Source organism: Typopeltis vanoorti, chromosome 17 (genome assembly GCF_054136105.1).
Source record: "Typopeltis vanoorti isolate ZY-2024b chromosome 17, IOZ_Tvanoo_1.0, whole genome shotgun sequence".
NCBI lineage: Eukaryota > Metazoa > Arthropoda > Arachnida > Uropygi > Thelyphonidae > Typopeltis > Typopeltis vanoorti.
The window spans coordinates 90,741,090-90,762,375 of record NC_143565.1 but is presented as its reverse complement, the minus strand read 5'-3'; the positions used below and the strand labels follow the sequence as shown (position 1 = coordinate 90,762,375).

The 21,286-nt window shown below is 35.5% G+C and overlaps 1 protein-coding gene across 4 annotated transcripts in view; it reads left to right on the top strand.

Moving 5' to 3' along the window:
- Window positions 1–21,286, top strand: part of LOC150097621 (metastasis-associated protein MTA3-like) — a 474,620-nt gene that overhangs the window by 263,686 nt on the left and 189,648 nt on the right. For all 4 annotated transcript variants that reach the window (XM_090407419.1, XM_090407418.1, XM_090407421.1 and 1 more), the window contains 2 exons: window positions 5,582–5,715; window positions 5,828–5,910. In XM_090407419.1, coding sequence (XP_090263545.1) covers window positions 5,582–5,715; window positions 5,828–5,910 — 217 coding nt within the window. The remainder of the gene's footprint in view (window positions 1–5,581; window positions 5,716–5,827; window positions 5,911–21,286) is intronic.

The following is a 21,286-nucleotide window of genomic DNA, read 5'->3' as shown; positions in this document are numbered from 1 at the left end:
CTCTCAGATCCTTTCCTATATCATTTATGAACAAATTAAACAGCAGTGGTCCAAGAACAGATCCTTGTGGCACACCACTAGTCACAGGCCGTCTTGTGGACTCTACTCCTGAGTAAACCACTCTCTGATATCTCTCCATCAACCACCCTCCTATCCATCTCACCAACCCTATGTCCATTCCCAATTGCTGCAATTTACTGATTAGAATTCCATGTGGTATCCTGTCAAAGGCCTTAGCAAGGTCCAGTAGAATCACTGTAAACCCATTACCCTTATCCAGTTCAGCCGTCACTGTGTTATAATACGTGAGCAAGTTACTGAGGCATGACCTACCCTTCACAAAACAATGCTGTCCCCGATACAGTATCCCATTTTCTTCTATCCAATCTTGTATTTTCCTCTTGACTATTTTCTCTAAGACCTTGATAATGATTCCTGTTATGCTGATTGGCTGGTAATTTTCAACAGCAGCCTTGGAACCACCTTTGTGCAGTGGAACTATTTTCCCTCTTTCCACCCCCTTGGGACTGACCCAGTCTTGAGGCTCAAATTAAACAAAATGGTCAAGGGCACTGACAATTCTTTGGCCGCTTCACGTACGACACGAGCTGGTATACCCCTTGGGACTGACCCAGTCTTGAGGCTCAAATTAAACAAAATGGTCAAGGGCACTGACAATTCTTTGGCCGCTTCACGTACGACACGAGCTGGTATACCATCCAATCCCACAGATGTATTGACATTGATGTTCTGTAATAGACTAGTTACCTCTACTTCATTGATCACAATTCCAGTATAAGCTGTTGGTTCTTCCATTCCTGCAAAGTCACCACCTGGATGATATACTCTTGCAAAGTGCTCGCTCAGTAATTCCACAATATCGACTGATTCGGTTACCTCCCTACCCTCAGCATTTTTTAAGATCATTCTACCATGAGCATTTTCCCTTTTACTTGCAACATATTGAAAAAACTCTTTGGGATTCTCTTTAGCCTGCGTGGCCAATTTCCTTTCGTAATCTGCTTTTGCTTTTCTTACCACCCTTGTTACTATCCTGGCCTGAGCTTTATACTGTTCCTACTATACTAGTTTCCAAAATCTAAAAACAAACACTATTTCTGAAGAATCTTCTTTCTCATCTGTTAGATGACAGGTTGAGTGCGAAAAATCCCCTGTGTGCAAATCTTTGCCATTTCTGTTATCTTTGTGAAGCTTGATAATTGTGATCTTTCCTTCAGAGTTTGTAGCCAGGTTCTTTTTGTTCTATCTCCTGATCATCTTCTTCTAATGATCCCATTCAAGACTGTATTTAGTAATCTTTGAAAGGACATTCTCTGGAGGTGTCCAAACCATTCTTAGTTTAATTTGTGTTTGACTTATTGATTTGTTTTGTTTTTTGACCAATGAGTCTTATTTAGCATTTCATTTCGAATGCCCTGATTTTCTGTATTTCTTTCTGGCTGTCCAAGTCCCGGCTCCATATGTTGCTGGATGTATAATAATGGTTTTAGTTTGTTTTAGAGTTTTAGTTTGATGCTTTTTGAAATGCTATTATTTTTCCATATTTCATTTAATTTATTCATAGTAGACCGTCCTTTGTTAAGTCTGTATTTTACTGTTTGTGTTGTCGAAGTTATGGGTAATGAGACTGCCAAGATATGTGAATTGCTTTACTTGTTCAAATATGTGATTTTCTAAGTTTGTTGAAATTTTTTCCTCATCTTTTCTTATTTTCATTGTTTTATTTTGCTTAGAATGATTTTCATATCAAAAGTTTTGCATTCTTCATTTAGAATTGTTATTGTTTTTTCCAATTGTTCTTTAGATTCTGCAATAATAATAATATTATTATCTTCATATTTCATGTGGTTGATATTCATGATGTAGACTCGGTTCTTTGGCCATTTCTGAAGATTACAAACACAAATTTAGATGAATCTGTTTGTGGCAATTTGTATAACTGATGATTTCGAGTAGAAAGCAGGTACACATTCATATTTTCGAATCATGCCCAAAGGGGTCATGCAGTAGCACTCAGCAAGATAAAAGGCTGTGCTAAGCAAATTGTGTTTAAAGGAAGCTTTTTTGATGATGGAATAAAGTTGCAAACTTTGGATGTCTTGTAATGTCTCAGAGATGATTTCATGTTGGAAAGAATTAATGGAAAGCTTAAAGAAGGCCACAGAATTACTGATATTGCCAGACAGTTTGAAATCTCACGTAGCATTATATCCAGGCTCTGAGCAGCATTTCAAACCACAAAGATGATTTTTGTTTATGACAACAAAACATAAGCAATACATCATGGCAGGTTGGCTCCATTCAAGCACAGGTAGGTGGATATCTCGGCAAACTCTGGCAAGATGTCTGCAACAAGTAAGCCTGTAGTCTGCATCCCTTTATCCACAACTCATCATAGAGCACGTTTTCAGTGGTGATGTATCCATAAAAATTGGAAAAGACACCAGCAGGCTAATGTACTCTTTATAGATGAGAGTTGTTTTAGGCTTTCCTCTGATTCTAGACAACATTTAATCTGGCATGAACATTACAAGAATGTTCTTGAAAGGGATAAGGTGGTTCTGGGATCCTGATATGGGGGAGGCATTATGCTTAAATGAAGCACCAAGTTACAAGTGCTGGAAAGGGATGGAACTATGATTGGTGAACAATATTGTAACAAAGTTCTTCAACTTTATGTTCGATTATTCCATGATGCTGTAGACAAAGAATTCATTTTTATGAATGACAATGCCACACCACATTGTACATGAGCAATGGAAACACTTCTGAAGATCAACGATATTAATCAAATCAAGTTGCCAGCACACTCCTCAGATCTAACCCCCCATAGAACACATTTGGGATGCATTAGGGAGATGCATTGCTGCTCGAAATTCCACTCCAGAAAACAAAGCCTTATCCTTGCTCTGAAGGAAGAGTACTCCACTTTGCCTCAAGAACTCCTGAATCACTTGGTGCTGAGTCTGGTATGACAATTTGAGAGCTGCATCGTAGTTCTCCTGCATAATGTTCTGTTTTTTTTTATTTTAATTGTTGGGGGTTCCCCTTGTTCCTCAACTGCTCCTTAGGACTGGTTGAGCCCTCCTAATGAGGGATTAAGCTATATCCTATGACTGTAGCCTGTGTGTGTGTGTGTGTGTGTGTGTGTGTGTGTGTGTGTGTGTGTGTGTGTGTGTGTGTGTGTGTTTGCCTGCTTGTGGGATGAAAAACCCCAGATAAACTGATGGGAAAAACCCTGCTGTCCACACCCAAGACCGGCTAACTTGGCTATGGCTGAGGAAGATCCTTAAGCCCCTCACGTCATCGACAAGAATCGAACTTAGGACACTCCTTCCCCAGGCATATTGTTGCGAAGCCATAGCCATCAGGCTAAACACGCAGACATGGTTTTCTGTAAGCACTGTACATTAATTTCTTAACTTTGTCCTTAGTCAGTTTATAATTTTTGCCAAAAATGTATTGCAATTTAATTTGTATGAAATTTATAACACCTTTTTTGTGTAATAAATAATTTATTAGTATGGTAATAAATTTATGTCCACATTTGGGTATTGTTATGAAAATTTTTTCATGTACATGTAAAAATGTAGTTCTTCAAGTGCCCACTAACAGAGACTCTTGACCTCAATAAGCCTCCCCCTTCCATATTTGAATTATTGAAATTTACCATGAAGGTGTCACATAGATTGCACTTTTGAATAATTTGCTCTAAATTTGTGCTCTCATATTTTATCATTTTCAGAAGTATTTTCCCTCCAGTATCCACCAAATAAAATCACATCAGCAGGTCCTAAGGAAATGAATACCCCTGTGTAATTTGTAATTATTATTATTATTATTTATATGGGCACTCCAAGGAGTCAAATTCCTCATCGTAGGAGACCCACTCTATCCATTAACACAATGCCTATAATACATGCATTCCATTGCACTCATTCACCACTCTACAAGAAAAGAACCTAGTCTGCACACCCTTACCAACCACACTCTTAGACAACTTCCAAGTGTGAACTCTCGTTTTTCTCCTCACTCCCCATGTATCGAAAAATTTCTTCTGTGTCAGTCTTATAGAATCCCTTTAGTAACTTATAAGTTTCTGTCATGTACCCTCTCCTCTGCCTGTTAGCTCAACTCTACAATCCACACACCCTCAATCTATACTCATAGGGAACATTCCACAGACCTGTCACTAGCTTGGTCACTCATCTCTGAATCCCCCCCCCCCCCCCCAATCCCTAAGGAATACAGGTGACCAAATCTGTATACGGTAGTCAACATGTGTCCAAATTTATAAGTAGCCTTATAAAGAGGAATAATGATCTCCCTATTTTTACATCTCAATGTGTTCTTCAGCATCCAATTAATCCTCTGAGCTATATTGCCAAATCTTGCAATGTGTCATGTGTCTTCTGAATTTCAAATCTCTGTCCACCTGTGGATCCATAGCCTCATCAGTTTCCTGTAAACTAATACCAGCAATATGATACAAAGTGTGTAATCTTTTGATCCTAAAGTGCATTACCTTACATTTTATAACATCGAATTGATAACCATTGTCCTTTGCCCATACTACCAGTTTATTTAAATCATCCCTTAAGATATTTATATCACCTTTATCAACTATTACCCTCCCTAGTTTTGCGCCATCAGCAAACAACTGAATATCTCTCTTCAAATCTTCTGCTGTATCATTAATGTACAAATTAGAGTAGTAGTCCTAGTACAGGCCCCTGGGGCCACTCTACTAGTCACCCTAATTCGCTTCCATGGATTCAGCAGACTCATTGTGGAGGGTCACAACATGTTCTGTAAGGTGTTCCATTTGCTCACAATTCTCCATGTAAAAAATGTTGTCTTTACACACTTACACATCATCCTTATTTCTACAAATCAGTGCTTGTTTCAGCATTGCAATTAACCTCTAAGATGTTTTTGCAGCTTTTCCTATATGGCTTCTAAACTTCAACTTCTTGCCTACTAAAAATCAAAGATCTTTAGCTTAGTCAGTTTCTTCTAGCATATTAGTGTAATAGCCAATGGATATCTCATCACATCATTATTCTGAAATATATGACTTCTGCATCAATTCAATTATGGTATCTTCTTGGATCTGGCTTTCACCGATGCAAGCTGAGTAAAGGTCAAAATCAGTCTGAGTATTTATTTTTCCTTAATTAATGGTATCATACTTCCAAAAGGAAGTGTGCTTTTGCATTATGGGTTACTTCAGCAATTAATGTGAATTCATGAGTCTATATGGAATCATTTATGTTCATACCTAAACTAAGCGACTTTTCACAACTATGCTTTTGTAGTAGCAAGTTTTGTTTGTTTGTTTGTTTGGATTCAAAGTTAGTTTTATTTGCCTAGAAATTTTATTCTTGTTTTTATCCTTAGCCTAAGTGTGAACATGTGAAGTCATGATGTTCACATTTGGGTAAACTTGTGTTCAATCTTGTGTTCACATTTGGGTAAAGAATAAAAAAAGAACATAATTTCTTGTTAAGTAGATTCTTTAGTAATCTGGTCTTGTTTCTTATTGTTATTTTTAATATAGCTTCCATGGAAAAGTTTGAAGAATATCATTGAATATTATTATATGTGGAAAACTACAGACAGATATGTACAGCAAAAACGAGTTAAAGCAGTGGAAGCTGAAAGTAAACTGAAACAAGTCTACATTCCTAATTAGTAAGTAAATGAAGAAATTAAACTTTCTAAAAAAAATGTCTTCTTATTTTTGGATGTTGTTATAAAGACATGTTGAAAAAACATTGAATATTTTTATATTTATTACTTGTAGTAACAATAAGCCAGGTGTTATGAATGGCACTAGTGCAGGTGAGAGTCCATCAGCAAGTGGCCGTCCTTGTGAAAGTTGCTATAGTAAGTACAACAGTATTTTATACATTTTACATTTAATCTATAATAGATTGTGTTGATTTTTGAAATAATTAATATGGTGGTGTTTGTTAATACTATAGAATATTTAGTTTTGTGTAACCTTTTAAATCTTTATTTTTTTTAAGTGACAGTAATACAGTTTAGTAATGCTCCATAAACTCAAATATTTAGCAGAGAAAAATGAGCAGAGTGAGCAGATGCATTGAAACAATCATATTAAAAATGAATATATTAGATAGTGTTACTGAATCCAAGAATGTGTGAGTAGCACTGATCTAAAAATCCCGAGGAAGACTAAGATTTAATATTAGTCTAAGATTAAGATTTATGCAGTAAGCATTGTCTTAGAATATTGAAAGGTAAGACCTGATAATCTTTGAGGCCTTGCAAATAACACATTAAAATACAACATTTAATGAATGATTTAGGACTATCATGTTTATCCTTTAAGCCCCATGGCAGATGTCATATGCATTTCTGAAAGTGCATGAAATGAAATTGGTTAATGAAATTGATATTTTTTTTTTTTACAAATATATAATTATGAGATTTTATTAGAATAATTTGCAAGGCAATATTTTCCACACATAACAGTACAATACTTTGTAAATACATGATTCATTCACATGTATGAGAGTGTTTCAGACAATTGGAAAACAGGATATTACACACGAAAATGCATTAATATGGTGTGTGATTGAATATCTGAAGAAAGCATTTCCTCATATGACATTGAGATTTTAATGACATTCTTAACCATAGAAGGTTGTTTTTATACAACCTACTATGGTTAAGAAGGTTATAAATTTATAGTAATGTGCATCTTTGTGGGAATAAAGATTTTATATATACAGTAAAACCCCGTTTTTAGTTCCCACAATTTACGTTTTCCTGCCATTTACGTCATTTTGCGTTGGTCCCATCTTAAAGCCTGTTCTTACGATACATTGTTTTTCCACCATTAACAACTTGATGTGGACGTTATTTCTTGTGATTTGCATTTTTTTATCGGGTGGCAATACTGATTTTCGAATCAGTTTCTGCAGAAATCTGCGCAGTTCTGTTCCTATACGGTGTTGCTTTGGCTGTAGTTTCGTTTCCGCCATCATGGTGACTTGCACGCTTGCAGCAGTAATGTAGTGATGAGCGATACCGTGATTTTTCAATCACAGTACGAATTGATATCGCAAAATTTCTGCTGCGTAATTTAGCGTGTGAAAGTTGCGGTTGGTGAATTATCCATGTTATCCATGGAGAAAAAAGACAGAAAATGTATTTCGGTAGAAGAAAAGATGGCAATTCTGCGACGTGTAGATTGGCATGCCGGAACACGTGTGCATGCATTTAGCAAAAGATCTTGGACTCTCCGTGTCCACTTTGAACACGATAGAAAAAACAGGTCAAGCATTGAACTCAATGCAAAGCAATCTGGTGCTATGTCAAAAAAAATGAAAAGCAAAAAGAATCAACAATTAAAGATTTTTTTAAATAGATAAATGTAAGTAATTGTAAATTCATTTATTTTCAGTTAATAAATTTTGTAATCTAGTATGTAGACTCACATACTAGTAGTAAGTCTTCTTTTAGCCTTTTTTAGTGTTTTTTTACATTTCCTGCTATTTACGCTTTTTTCTATCAGTCCCCTGAAAAGTGTATAATAGGAGTTTTACTGTATATACAATGTATATACAGTTTTACAATATATATAATCCAGGGACTGAATCTAGAGGCCGTACATGATTTAATATGGGCACTGATCTCGTTTCTGTCAATAAAACATCTCACCTTCCTCTTATGCAGTGGTTTTCAACTTATGGGGCAGGCCCCCATAAGGGTGGGGCTCTTTCTGGGGAGGGACAAAGCAATAGTTGGTATTAATTTTGAGCACACTCCTACATGTACTCAATATTTCATCCACTTAGTTAAGTACAATATAGCATTAAAAACACTTGCAACTTCCATGTTTATATTGTTACCATTATCGTATTGTAGGTTACTATTGTGGTAATAACTACAGTATAGTCACCGCATCATCAAAATTTGATTTCATTTAATGTATAAAATTGGTATAAATTTCTCTGATGCGCAATTGCTCTGCACATCCGGATTATAACTTATATTTTTGTTAAGTTACTGCGCTGCAGATGCATTCACTTTTTCATCCTCTGATTAGATTTAAAATACTGTGAACTGTTTTATTGGACCAGCAACACTATTGAGAAATTTTTGAAAAGAACTCTTACATCATACTTTATTCCAAGAAGTTATGAATGGCAGTATCATGTCAACTCCGTGGGTTTTTTATTTTTTAAATAAAAATTGGCAATAAAAATATTGTCATTAATATACTAAATGGGAAATTTAGAAGTTTCAAAGTAATTTTTAAAGTAAATATCTTTGTTTGTTGTTTTATTTTTAGTTCACTTTGAAGCATAATTTTGTACTATTAAAAACCTCTTGCATATTTTAGTTGTTTTCACCAGGGAAACAGGGCGAACAGCGAAAAGTCATCTACTGGAACAAATCTGAAAACACACCCCAACTCAACATCACCAGAGTTAAAGATTTGTACTATCAACATAAGAAGCCTGAATGGCAAAGAAATGGAGCTATCTGAGGAATTAGATAAATACCAGTCGACATAATAGGGGTGACTGAAACAAAAAAGACAAAAACTGGTGAGATCTTTCTGAGCAATAAATACAAAATGTTATATTCAGGCAATGACAATCAAGGAAAAGAAGGAATAGCCATAGTATTCAACACAAAATACGAGGCTAATCTTCTTGAATGGCAGGCAGTCTCAAGTTGAGTAATGTGGGCAAATATGAGAATGGGGGAACTGGACAATGAGACTTATTTGTGCCTATGGTGCCACAGAAGGTTCTGCTAAGGTAGAAGTGGAGGAATTTTTTGAGGCTTTAGAAAAAAGCAACTGACACAATGAAAAAGGGAAAGTTGGTCCTTGTTGGAGATCTAAATAGTAGAGTAGGAAATGATTGTCAGACATTCAAAAATATATTGGAAAATTTGCAGAAAAGAGCAAAGCTAATAATAATGGCAAATATCTGTTGGATTTCTGCTCAGAACATGGACTGGTTATTACCAACACCATTTTCCAACATAAAAATGTGCACAAATACACATGCAGAGAAGAGGCAAGGAATAAGAAAAGTCTCACTGACTATGTTTTTGTTGATAGTGATGTTTTCTCCCTGGTGCAGGACACCAGAGTGTACAGAGTATTTGAAATTGGAAGTGATCACTATTTAGTCTTGATCAGGATAAAATTGAATTTCATATTGAAAAGAATAACATGTAAGAAAGTTTTAAAGCGAATGAAAGTTGAGCAGCTTTCAGATGTGAGCTGTAGACTAAAATACACAAAGATTATTGAAGAAAAAATGAAAGAGTTTGAGAACAGAAACCAAACCTTGGTGATTCAGTGGCAAGCCTTGAAGAAAACCCTTATTGATACAGCTAGAGAGGCATGTGGTGAAGGTGTCTGCAAGGATAGAAAAATTAGAACTCCATGGTGGACACAGGAAGTTAAAGAGGCAGTGAAGGAAAAGAAGAAAGCATATCAAAAGTTCCTGGCAAATAAGTCAGCTTGCGCTCTTAGAGAATACAAAGACAAATGTAAAATAGCTAAACAGTCATGGGAGGACTTTGGCAAGAACATAGAAAATAAATATCAAGAAGATGGCAAAATATTCTGAAGGTTGTTGAAGAAGCTTAGGAATGGAGGAAAGAGTGTTGTAAAAGGAATTAGACATGATAAAGGTGACATGAAAACTGGAGGAAAAACAAACCTTGAAGTATGGAGTAATTACTTCGAAAAATTGCTAAATGAAACAAGCAGTGAGGACACCACAGTGGTAAAAAACACTGACCATGCATGCAGTCAGGAATACATATCCATACTTGAAGTAGAAAAAGCCATCAAAGGCTTGAAATGTGGAAAGGCAGCAGGAGTAGATGATATTCGATCAGAAATGTTGAAGTATGGTGGTATAAAAGTCTTGCAGTGGCTGCACTGCATAGTTCAGAATGCCTGGACAGAGGGACAAATTCCCGATGATTGGAGTAGAGCTCTTAGTACCCATATATGAAAAGGGAAATAAAACTGAATGTGAGAATTACAGAGGTGTTTCCCTATTGAGTGTTCCTGGTAAGATATATTCAAGTATACTTGAGAAACGGCTGAGAAGAATTGTGGAAAAAAAGCTTGGTGAAGAAAAAGCTGGATTCAGGTCAAATAGAGGCCGTCATGAACAGGTCTTCACTTTATGATAAATAGTGGAGAAATCATGGGAATATAACAAAGATTTTATTTAAGTTTTGTTGATTTGGAAAAGGCATATAAGAAGATGCCAAGAGAGAAGCTATTCAATATGCTACAGTTATATGGTGTCAATGGGGGGGCATTATATTAAGCAATACTTAGTATTTATTTAAGTTGTAAGTCAGCAGTTAGAATCGAAGGAAGTACTGGAAAATGGTTTAATGTTAAATCTTTTGTGAGACAAGGATGTACATTATCCCTTCTGTTATTCATTATCTATATGGATCACATTATGAAGGAAAGTGGTATTAAACATGATATCAAAATTGGAGATATTAATGTCAGCTCTTTGCTTTGTGCGGACGATGTTATACTTCTAAATAAATCCGCTACTAGTTGGATTTATTTAGAAGTACAAGGACAATGAAAATAGGCAGAATCATTGAAAATATCAACTGTGTTGTGAATGGAGAACCTGTGGAACAAGTAAAACATTTCAGCTACTAAAAATCGGGTAGCTACTTTCATCTACCCGATTTTTAGTGAAGATGGTAAATTAAATATAGAAATAAACAACAAAGCTGGTATGATAGGAAGTCAATTGAATAAGAGAGAAATTAATCAGAACACTAAATTAGCTGTATACAAGACAGTGTTCAAACCAGTTTTAACTTATGGATCTGAGAGCTGGGTCAGAAGTAAAACACTTGACCAAATACTAGAGACTGCAGATATGAGAGGCCTGAGAAAGATTAGAGGCATGAATGGCATTAATGGCAATATCATATTAAAAACGAGGATATTAGGAAAGAACTTGATATTGTCAGCATCCAGGAATGCATTAGCAGAGCTAATCTCAGGTGGTATGGTCACTTAAACAGAATGGGCGAGGAAAGATTAGCAAAACAAGTGTTCTCTGCCAGGTTGGCAAGAAAACGGCCCAGAGGAAGACTAAGATATAGATGGATTGATATGGTACAAAGTCCCTTAGACGATACAAAATTTAAGATCTGATAATGTTGAAGTCTTGACAAGTAACAGACTGATTTGGAGGAAAATTGTAGGTAGGAAGTTAGTAATGATGTAAATTTTTCATGTAGTACTATCATATCCTGTACACCCCTTGAGAGTACATGGCAGGAATTTGATGATGATGAGGATGCATATTTTAGTTTGATTCTAGTTTCCTTTGAATAAAATATATACTACGAAAACTATAGGTCAATATTATTTTATGAAAAGTATAGGAGTGCAAGAATTTTTCCAAAAAATAAAATAAAAGTGACATCTTTTTAAAAAGTTTGAAAACTACTGCCTTAATTAACGTGTTAGGATCAGAAAACAAGATTCTTAACTTCATATAATCCTAATTGATGTTCTGATAAGGATTAATCCTACCTGCATAGTTTTGTATATCATGCATTCTTATTCCATCCTTTTTATGTGAAATTAAATACTGATGTTTTTAAAAGAAAACACCTCGTCACTGCTGTATGAGACTGGCAAACTTGGCTGCAGTTGAAAAGTCCTTATAAAAGATTCTTATTTCCTAATTGAGGATTATTTTTGATCTTCTGGATGGAAGCTGTGGTGTGTGTGGATCTGATTTCTGCAGAAATCAGATTTAGTAACCTCAGCTCAGCATAAATGTTACATAAACAGGTTTGATGTAAACATTTGCTAATCTCAGACTAAGTGTGCATGAGTTATTTATGGAAGTCCTTCGTACTGAAGGAACCAATTTCATTTAAATACATTATAATTTTACCTCAATTTACAAATGATTCACTTTATAAATAGTGGGCTGGGAATGTAAACTCTTTGTAAAATGAGGCCTATTTATGATTGTGTTTCATGTTCATGTTTGAGTTGTTGATATGGAAGACATAAAGAGCAAGGGCATGCAGCTGAGGTGAGGGACTTTTGTACACAGCTCAACACACAGGGAGTGCCCAGACTCCAGTCTAAGTGTAGCCTCTGACATTTCCTTCACATACAACTAAAACTTGGTCTCCTTCCAAGCACGATTTGTCGGCAGCATGCTTATTTGAGAGCTGATGGGAAGCTTCCAACAGATTTGTTGCCACTGAATTTGGTCTGTGCAGTGTCTAGCAGCCAGCTTGTGAAATACTTTTTTTTTTATTGCTGTACTCTCAAATAGAGCAAAAACCGACTTCCTAGTTGAAAAATGATAACTGCGCATGTTAAATATTGTATGTCTAGTAAGTCCATCACCCACACTGCATGTCAAAGAAGGGGGGGGGGAAGACCCTACTCTGAAAATGAAATATGACAGTTACTGCTTCACACTTTCATTGAAGAGAGGGGTTATGTTCGTTTTAATTTGCACAATGTAAAGCTTCAGGGAGAAGCTGGCTCTGCAGATAAAGAAGCAGCAGAGAAATTCAAACACCAATTTTTGAAATTCATTGAAGAGAGGGATTACGTTCTGCAACAAGTTTTCAATGCAGATGAGACGGGCCTATTTTATAAGCGAATGGGACAATGAACCTACATCACAAAGACACAAAAGGTTGCCCTAGGTTTTTACGCTTTTAAGGATAGACTCACTTTGCTTTTTTGTGGAAATGCATCAGGCGTCTTCAAGTGCAAGCCTCTGCTCATTTATCGGTCTAAAACGCCTCATCATTGCAGGGAAAAAATTCTGAGCAATTGCCCATTATGTGGAAGTGGAATAGAAAAGCTTGGGTAACAAAAACCCTCTTTAATAACTGGTTTGAAAATTCATTCATTAAAGAAGTCAAACATTACTAAGAACAGCAAAACCTGTGCTTTAAAGTTCTCCTAATTCTCAATAATGCTCCAGGACACGATGCTGAAGCCCTCACAACATTGCATCCAAATGTAGAGGTTTTATTCCTCCCACCTAACACCACTTCCTTAATCCAACTAATGGATCAAGGGATCATAAAAACATTCAAAGCCTATTATGTCAGGCATGTTTACACCTCTGCAAATAAAGCACTAGACGAAGGAAAGCACGACACATTAATGGCATTTTGGAAGTGATTCAACATAAGCCACTGCATAGAAATGATTAAACTCGCATGTAAACAAGTGAATTCATCAACATTGAATGCTTGCTGGCATCAGCTCTGGCCAGAAGTTGTCAACAATTTTAAAGGATTTCCATCGATTGAAAATGAAGCCAAAGAAATTGTACAAATTGCAAAAGCAATTGGCGGCAAAGGATTTTCAGATATGGAAGAAGGAGAAGTCAAAGAATTAATCAAGAATGACGATTGAGAAATGATGAATGAAGAATTGGATGATCTTGTAACACCAGCCGACAGTGAAAGCAGCGATAGTGAAGAAGAAGATAAAGTGCCTTTAACTTACAAGAGGTTAAACGAATTGTTAAAAAAGGCACAGGAACTGTCTGATTTTGCAATGAAGATTGACCCAAATGAAGAAAGAAGAGGACACTTTATGAAAGGCATTGAAAAACTCTGCTCTCCTTACCATGAAACTTTTAAAGAGTTGCGTCAGTCATTGTCCCAAGCAAAAATCACTAGCTTTTTAAAAAAATAAATTGTATCATGTACCTACTTATTAAGCAGTAATAAAAATCCTTTCAATTAATATTTGTTTCATTTTTCCCTTTTAATTACTACAATATTTAGGTTAGTTTAAATTATGCATACATACTTTCTTAATTTGAACTATACCTAACACATTTTTTTTCATAGAAAGTTAACTTTTGCGGAACGCGATTTTGCCATGCGTGCAATGTATTAATGACGTAACTCCCTGCGTTCGGCAAGGGTTTACTGTATGCCCAATTACTGACAAGGAACTTCCTATTTTCCCACTCCACACCTTATGTCCCCCCCCCCCTTTTTTTTTTTTTTTTTTTTTTTTTTTTTTTTTTTTTTTTTGCCAACTCGCATCTCTTTGTAATTCTATTGTATGTTTTATTTTCCTTTCTGCCTGTTACTCTTATCTTGGTCAGTACCTAGCTTCTTCAAATTTCTGTAAATGCTAGTACATTGGAGACCATACACTAGTGGCCAAAATTATGGAAATCTTTTTGAAAAAGTGTATTTTTGAGGTTTGATGGCTCATAACATCATTTTTTTGTGTGTAATACCATATAATTATCTATCAATGGAAAAATAATTTAATCAAGAATGTAATGCAATAACTTTTATGAAGGACTTTTTATTAGAACAGCAGTTATAAAGTAAAGTGAAACACATAGAAAAAATGAGATATACAAAAATTCTCACAATGTGAGTTAATACTTAGTTGGGTAACCTTTAGCATTAATTACGGCCTTACAACGCCTTCCCATGGAGTGAACCAAGTTTTTTAATTCTGCAGCTGTTATAATATGAAACCAAGATTGAATTATTGCTTCTATTAATTGGGTTTTATTGGTGGGTTGCTTCTGACTAACAAGTTTCTTTAGTCGGCTCCATAGATTTTCGATTGGGTTAAGGTCTGGGCTATTCCCAGGCCATTCCAGCAGTGGAATATGATTAACTTGAAACCACTTTTTGCACACAGCAGCAACATGACATGGAGCTGAATCCTGTTGAAATATAATTGCTTCGTTATCTTGGAAAAAATCACATGCGGAAGGCTTTAGTTTGGGCTCAAGTATTTCATTTATGTATTTTTGGGCATTTATATTCCCATTAATCATGCAAATTCTGCCCACACCTTTTGATGTCATACAACCCCAGATCATAACATTAAGTGGGTGTTTTACGGTAGGTGTAATCAGTGGCGAGCTATGGAAATTTTAACAAAGAGCTCGCATCGTCGAGCAAAAGAAAGCCGTATTCCACACAAAAACTTTTATTAATACAGCTTGTGTACTCCTTAATCAAAAAGTATGAGGGGACAATTAATCTGTAAATGCTATCATTTTTAAACAAATATTTCATGATCTGAACATGAAATATTTGCACACAATCATCTGTGTTAATTTATCTTACATAAGAAAAACATTTTTTAACTATCAAAATATAATAAGAATGAAATCTTTTATAATCGCACATATGCAATAGTCTGCATATTTTATAAACAAAATAAATTTGTTTTGTTTGCGCTAGAAGTTTTTATGACAAACAATCTAAATAATAAATAAATATTAACTGAACACAATAATATAGAAATACGTTATATTTCTCTTTTGTTTTTATACTTCAAGTGATAATCAATGGTACCAATCAAGGGGCATTATTTTATAGTCCTGTTTATTTATATGTGATTACCAAAAGCGAATTCTTATTTGTAAAATGGTAGTAACAGTAACTATATTTTATTTAATAAAATCACTTTGTTAGGTTACCGTATGAGTTTGTTCCTTGATATTCTTCTTCTTCTGCAGCTTCTCTCACTTAAGTTGGGGTCACTGTTGATAATGAGTCTCCTCCACATCCTCCTGTCTTGGGCTGTCACCACATCCAAGTTCTTCATCCTCAAGTCCTCTTCTTCTAGCTCCCTCAATCTTTTCTTTGGCTGCCCACGCTTTTTCCTTCTTTACACATCCATCTGCATGACCCTTCTTCCCACATATTCGTCCTCCCTCCTCAGCACATGACCAAACCATCTCAACCTTGCCTCCTGTATCCTCGCTCCTAAGTTCGTAACTTTCACTGTTCCCCTCGCATAGTCATTTCTCAGATGATCCATTCTGGTCACACCGCACATCCACCTAAGCATTCTCATCTCTGTTCATCCTGCTTATGTTATTTTTCCTCATGGCCAATTTTCTATAGCATATGTCATAGTTGGCCTCACTACTGTCCTATAGATTTTGCCTTTCAGATTGATCGACACCCTCTTATCACATAACACTCCAGCCAGCTCCCTCCAGTTCCTCCAACCCGCTTGTATCCTGCATCCCACTTCCTGCTCAGCTCCTCCATCTTCTTCCACTGTTGAACCTAAGTATCTAAAGTTCTTCACCTTCCTGATGACATTTCCTTCCAGCTCCAGATCTGTCTCCTGGCTGCTGCCCACTGTGCAACACATATACTCTGTCTTACTTCTGCTCAGTCTCATACCTCTTGGTTTGTTCCTTGATATATTTTAAAAAAATTGTTTTTTTTTTTTTTTGAAAAAAAAAAGAAGTAAACAAGAAGAACAAGGGACTCGCAAATTTGAGAAAAATTTAACAAAGGGCTCAGACGAGCCCCTTATAGCTCACCACCGGGTGTAATGCAATCAGGATGCAAATCTTCTCCGATTCTTCTCCTTACGTATTTTATGCCATCACTACCAAACGGAGATTTTGGTCTCATCACTCCAAATAACACTGTCCCATTGTTCTGCTGTCCAGTTAACATGAGTTTTAGCCCATTTTAATCTTTTCAACCTTTGTTTTGAGAGATAAAAATGGCCTTTTTCGTGGAATTCTAGCATTTAGACCAAATTCCTGCAGTCTGCGCTGAACAGTCCTTACACTCAGCTTCACATTGTATTGCGCAATTTCATCTTGTGTACACCCAGATGATTTTCTTCTGTCACCTACTCACAGACTGCTGTTGTGCACCTTTTCCTGCCTTTACCAGTCTGGTTTTGTAGTGACTGAGTCTCCTTATACCTCTTCAAAAATTTAGAAATGCCACCTTTTGTTAAGTTTCCACCAATTTTTCTTCTGATTTCTTCATAACTGTAGCCTTGTTCACCTAATAGTACTATTTTACATCACTTTTATTATTTTCTGGGTAACCAGTCAACTCTTTGCGGCATTTCTTTAATTTTATTACGTTTTACAAGTTCACTACATGAAAGAACACACACACACACACACACACACAAAAAAAAAAAAAAAAAAAACCCAACTTGATAGCAATCACATAACACACTGACAAATGTCCTCATCTCAGCTCCAATACATGACATCAATAGCTGAATCCTACTGTGACCTTATTGGCTCATTGCCAAAACAAGATGACACCTGATTGGCTCTCTTGCTCATTGGCTACATTCAAATGAAGGAAAGCTATTTCATATCGACCTAAGCAAGTTGTGCTTCTTTTTTCTGGTTATTTGGCTATAACGTTTCATAGAATACAGATAATTGAATAAACTTTATTGCATTACATTGTTGATTAAATTATCTTTCCATTGATATATAATTATTTATTTATTCGTATGGAGCTTCCTCCCTTTTTCTCCCTAGTTCCTATTGGGGCAAGTTGAGCTCCCTCGTGGGGGTTAAGTATTTATGGCTGTAGATCTGCATGTGTTCATGGGGCCGGTTTGCCTGCTTGCGGGATGAAAAACGCCAGATGAACTAGCTGAAAAAACCCTACTGCCCGCGCCTAAGACTGGCTAACTTGGCTATGGCTGAGGAAGATCCTCAAATTCCTCATGTCTTCGATGGGAATAGAACCTGGGACACTCCTTCACCAGTCATATGGTTGCGAAGCGCACATCCACTAGGCTAACCACGCGGACCATTGATATATAATTTTATGGTATTACACCAAAAAAAAAAAAGTGGTGTAATGAGCCATCATACCTCAAAAATACACTTTTTCCAAAAGGTTTCCACAATTTTGGCCACTAGTGTAGGTATATGTTTTGTATTGTTCTTGCCACATAAATTCATGTGGTGAGAGCACAAGCAGGTTTTCATTATTAATCTTTTCCTTTTCTCTGCCTTTTCCATATAACTTTTTAATTCTGATTCTTTTTTGTTTAACCTTTTTAATTATTTGAGTCCTTTACTTTTCCATTACTGAAACCTTCTATGGAACTATAGCATAAATAAGTATAATGTCCAGTTTCCTGTTATCTTTATCCACATTGATCTATTTGAAAACAAACTCCATTTGAGAAGTTATATCTTAAGTTTAGTATGAATACTGTAGTTGCTTCCTCCTTTACCTTATTTATCTCTCTCTTGCTTTATTATATATCGTTATTTACTGCATCAAGTTGTACTCCTGTTTGGTTTTTAACTTCAGTTACATTGATTTAGTATTCCTCTTTTTTTTAGCCCCTATTTTTGTCTAGATGGTGCTTGTATTCAATTTTTTTTTTTTTTTTTTTTTTTGTTTGTTTAAGCTGACTCTTAATTGTGTGTTCCTGACAAAAACAGTGTCTTCTCTAAGGCTATGTGATATTTGATGATGATGATATTAATAACAAGATTATTATTGACTCATCGAAGGATGGATCCCCCCTCCTTTTTTTTTCTCCCTCAGCTCACTACATGCCAACCATCTCCTCTTGAACAAGAGACTAATTTTTTTTTGCAATTTGCCACAATAATTTCTGACGTAAAATGTATCCACACCATATGCAAGCAAATATCAAATTATTGTTTTCTTTTTATTTTGAAAGAGCTGTAATTTTTATATAAGCAAATATCAAGGATATCAATCTTTTGCAATAAAAAGTAAATTATATTCATATGCATAAATATTAAAACTACATATTTAAATTCACAAGAGCAGGATAAAATTGAATTTCATATTGAAAAGAAGAACATGCAAGAAAGTTTTAAAGTTAAGTTTTAAGTTAAAGTTTAAAGCTAAAATTAAGTTAAGCAGCTCTCAAATACTGTAGACTAAAATACACAAACATTATTCAAGAACTATATAATGTTTGTGTATTTTTATAATGCACTGAATCGCAAAGAATCAAACTTTGCTATTCAGTGGCAAATACTGAAGAAAACATTGTTTGATTCAGCCAGAGAAGAATGTGATGAGGTTGTCTGCAAGGATAGAAAAATCAGAACTCCATGATGGACATAGGAAGTTAACCAGGCAGTGAAGGAACAGAAGAAAGCATATAGAAAGTTCCTAGCAAATAAGTCAGCTGGTTCTCTTAGAGAATACAGAGACAAATGTAAGAAAGCTAAACACTAAACACTGTGTAAAACTAGCTAAACAAAAGTCGTGGGAGGACTTTGATAAGAACATCGAAAATAAATATCAAGAAGGTGGCAAAATATTCTGGAGGTTGTTGCAGAAACTTAGAAATGGAGGAAAGAGTGCTGTAAAAGGAGTTAGAGATGATAAAGGTGACATGGAAACGGGAGAAAAAGATATCCTTGAAGTATGGAGTAATTACTTTGAAAAATTGCTAGAAGTTTGCAAGATTCCCCGACTAAATTGAATAGCTGTTGTAATAGATATGGTATCAAGGTCAGCAATAATAAGACAATGAAAATAGGCAGAAGCATTGAAAATATCAACTGCATTGTGAATGGAGAACCTATAGAACAAGTAAAACATTTCAGCTACCTAGGCACAATTTTTAGTGAAGATGTAAATTAAATATGGAAATAGACAACAGAATCAAACAAAGCTGGTATTGCAGGAAATCAACTGAATAAATTTATATGAAATAAGAAAAAAATTAGTCAAAATACTAAACTAACTGCATATAAGACAAAGTTCAAACCAATTTTAACTTATGGATCTGAGACCTTAGTTAGAAATAAAACACTTGACCATAGACTACAGACCACATATGTTTGACTACTGAGAAAGATTAGGGGCATGAACAGATGGCATCACTGGCAATATCATATTAAAAATGAGGATATGAGGAAATACATTGTCAGCATTTCCAGGAATGTGTCAGCTGAGTCTCAGGTGGTATTGTTCTTAAACAGAATGGCAGAGAAAAGATTAGCAAAATAAGTGTTCTCTGCTAGGTTGTCTGGAAAAAGACCCTGAGGAAGACCAAGATATAGTTGGATTGATATAGTCAAAAGTGCCATAAATAACAGAAATATAAGATCTGATAATGTTGGATTCTTGACAGATAACAGATTGATTTGGAGGAAAATTGTTGATAGGAAGTTAGTAATGATGTAAATTTTTCATGTAGTAGTATCATAATATCTGTACACCTCTTGAGGATACATGTCAAAAATTTTATGATGATGTGTATTCTGTTTTTAACAAAGAAATTCATCCATAACTTATGTCATTAATGTGATAATTAGCATAATGTTTTTTGAAATCAGAAGATTTGAAGTTCCTCATCGAAAGTTATAATGTACATCATAGTTTGTCTCCATATTTTCATCAAAAATACAGAATAATATATGAAATGCTAGAAGTCCAGTGACCTTTTTACTATTGGTGATGGTGCTGGATACCAGGAGTTTTAAGAGAATTTGATATCACATCTTGAGAGATGACCTCACATTCTTCCTCCCCACCAACCATAAACTGTAAAATGTCACTTGTGTATACTGTAAGATCCTCTTACCAACTTAACCATCTCTGTCATATATGCTATCTGTCTATTTCTCAAATTTTGAAGACCACCTTCACTCACTCTTTTCTCATATCTGCAGTTCCCTAGAGCAGATATCCTTTGATTATCCACTGCTGAATCTTTTTGACCATTTCCATAGAAAGCAAGTGACTATACCTGAATACATAGTCCAAATACATGTTCTTATAGACTTTTTAAAGCAGGATAATAACTCTTACAAGTTAGGACTATCTTCTACATCACACCTAACTGATGCATTGACTTAACCATTTAAGCAGTGTTGCTCTCTCAGCATGCCATATCATCATCATCAAATTCCTGCCATGTACCCACAAGAGGTGTACAGGATATGATAGTACTACATGAAAAAATTATATCATTACTAACTTCCTATCTACAATTTTCCTCCAAATCAGTCTGTTACTTGTCAAAACTCCAACATTATCAGATCTTATATTTCTATCGTCTAAGGCACTTTGTACCGTATCAATCCATCTATATCTTGGTCTTCCTCTGGGTCATTTTCCTGCCAACCTGGCAGAGAACACTTGTTTTGCTAATCTTTCCTCGCCCATTCTCTTTAAGTGACCATACCACCTGAGATTAGCTCTGCTAATGCATTCCTGGATGCTGACAATGTCAAGTTCTTTAGTAATATCCTCGTTTTTAATATGATATTGCCATTGATGCCATCTGTTCATGCCTCTAATCTTTCTCAGGACTCTCGTATCTGCGGTCTCTAGTCTTTGGTCAAGTGTTTTACTTCTGACCCAGCTCTCAGATCCATAAGTTAAAACTGGTTTGAACACTGTCTTGTATACAGCTAATTTAGTGTTCCGACTAATTTCT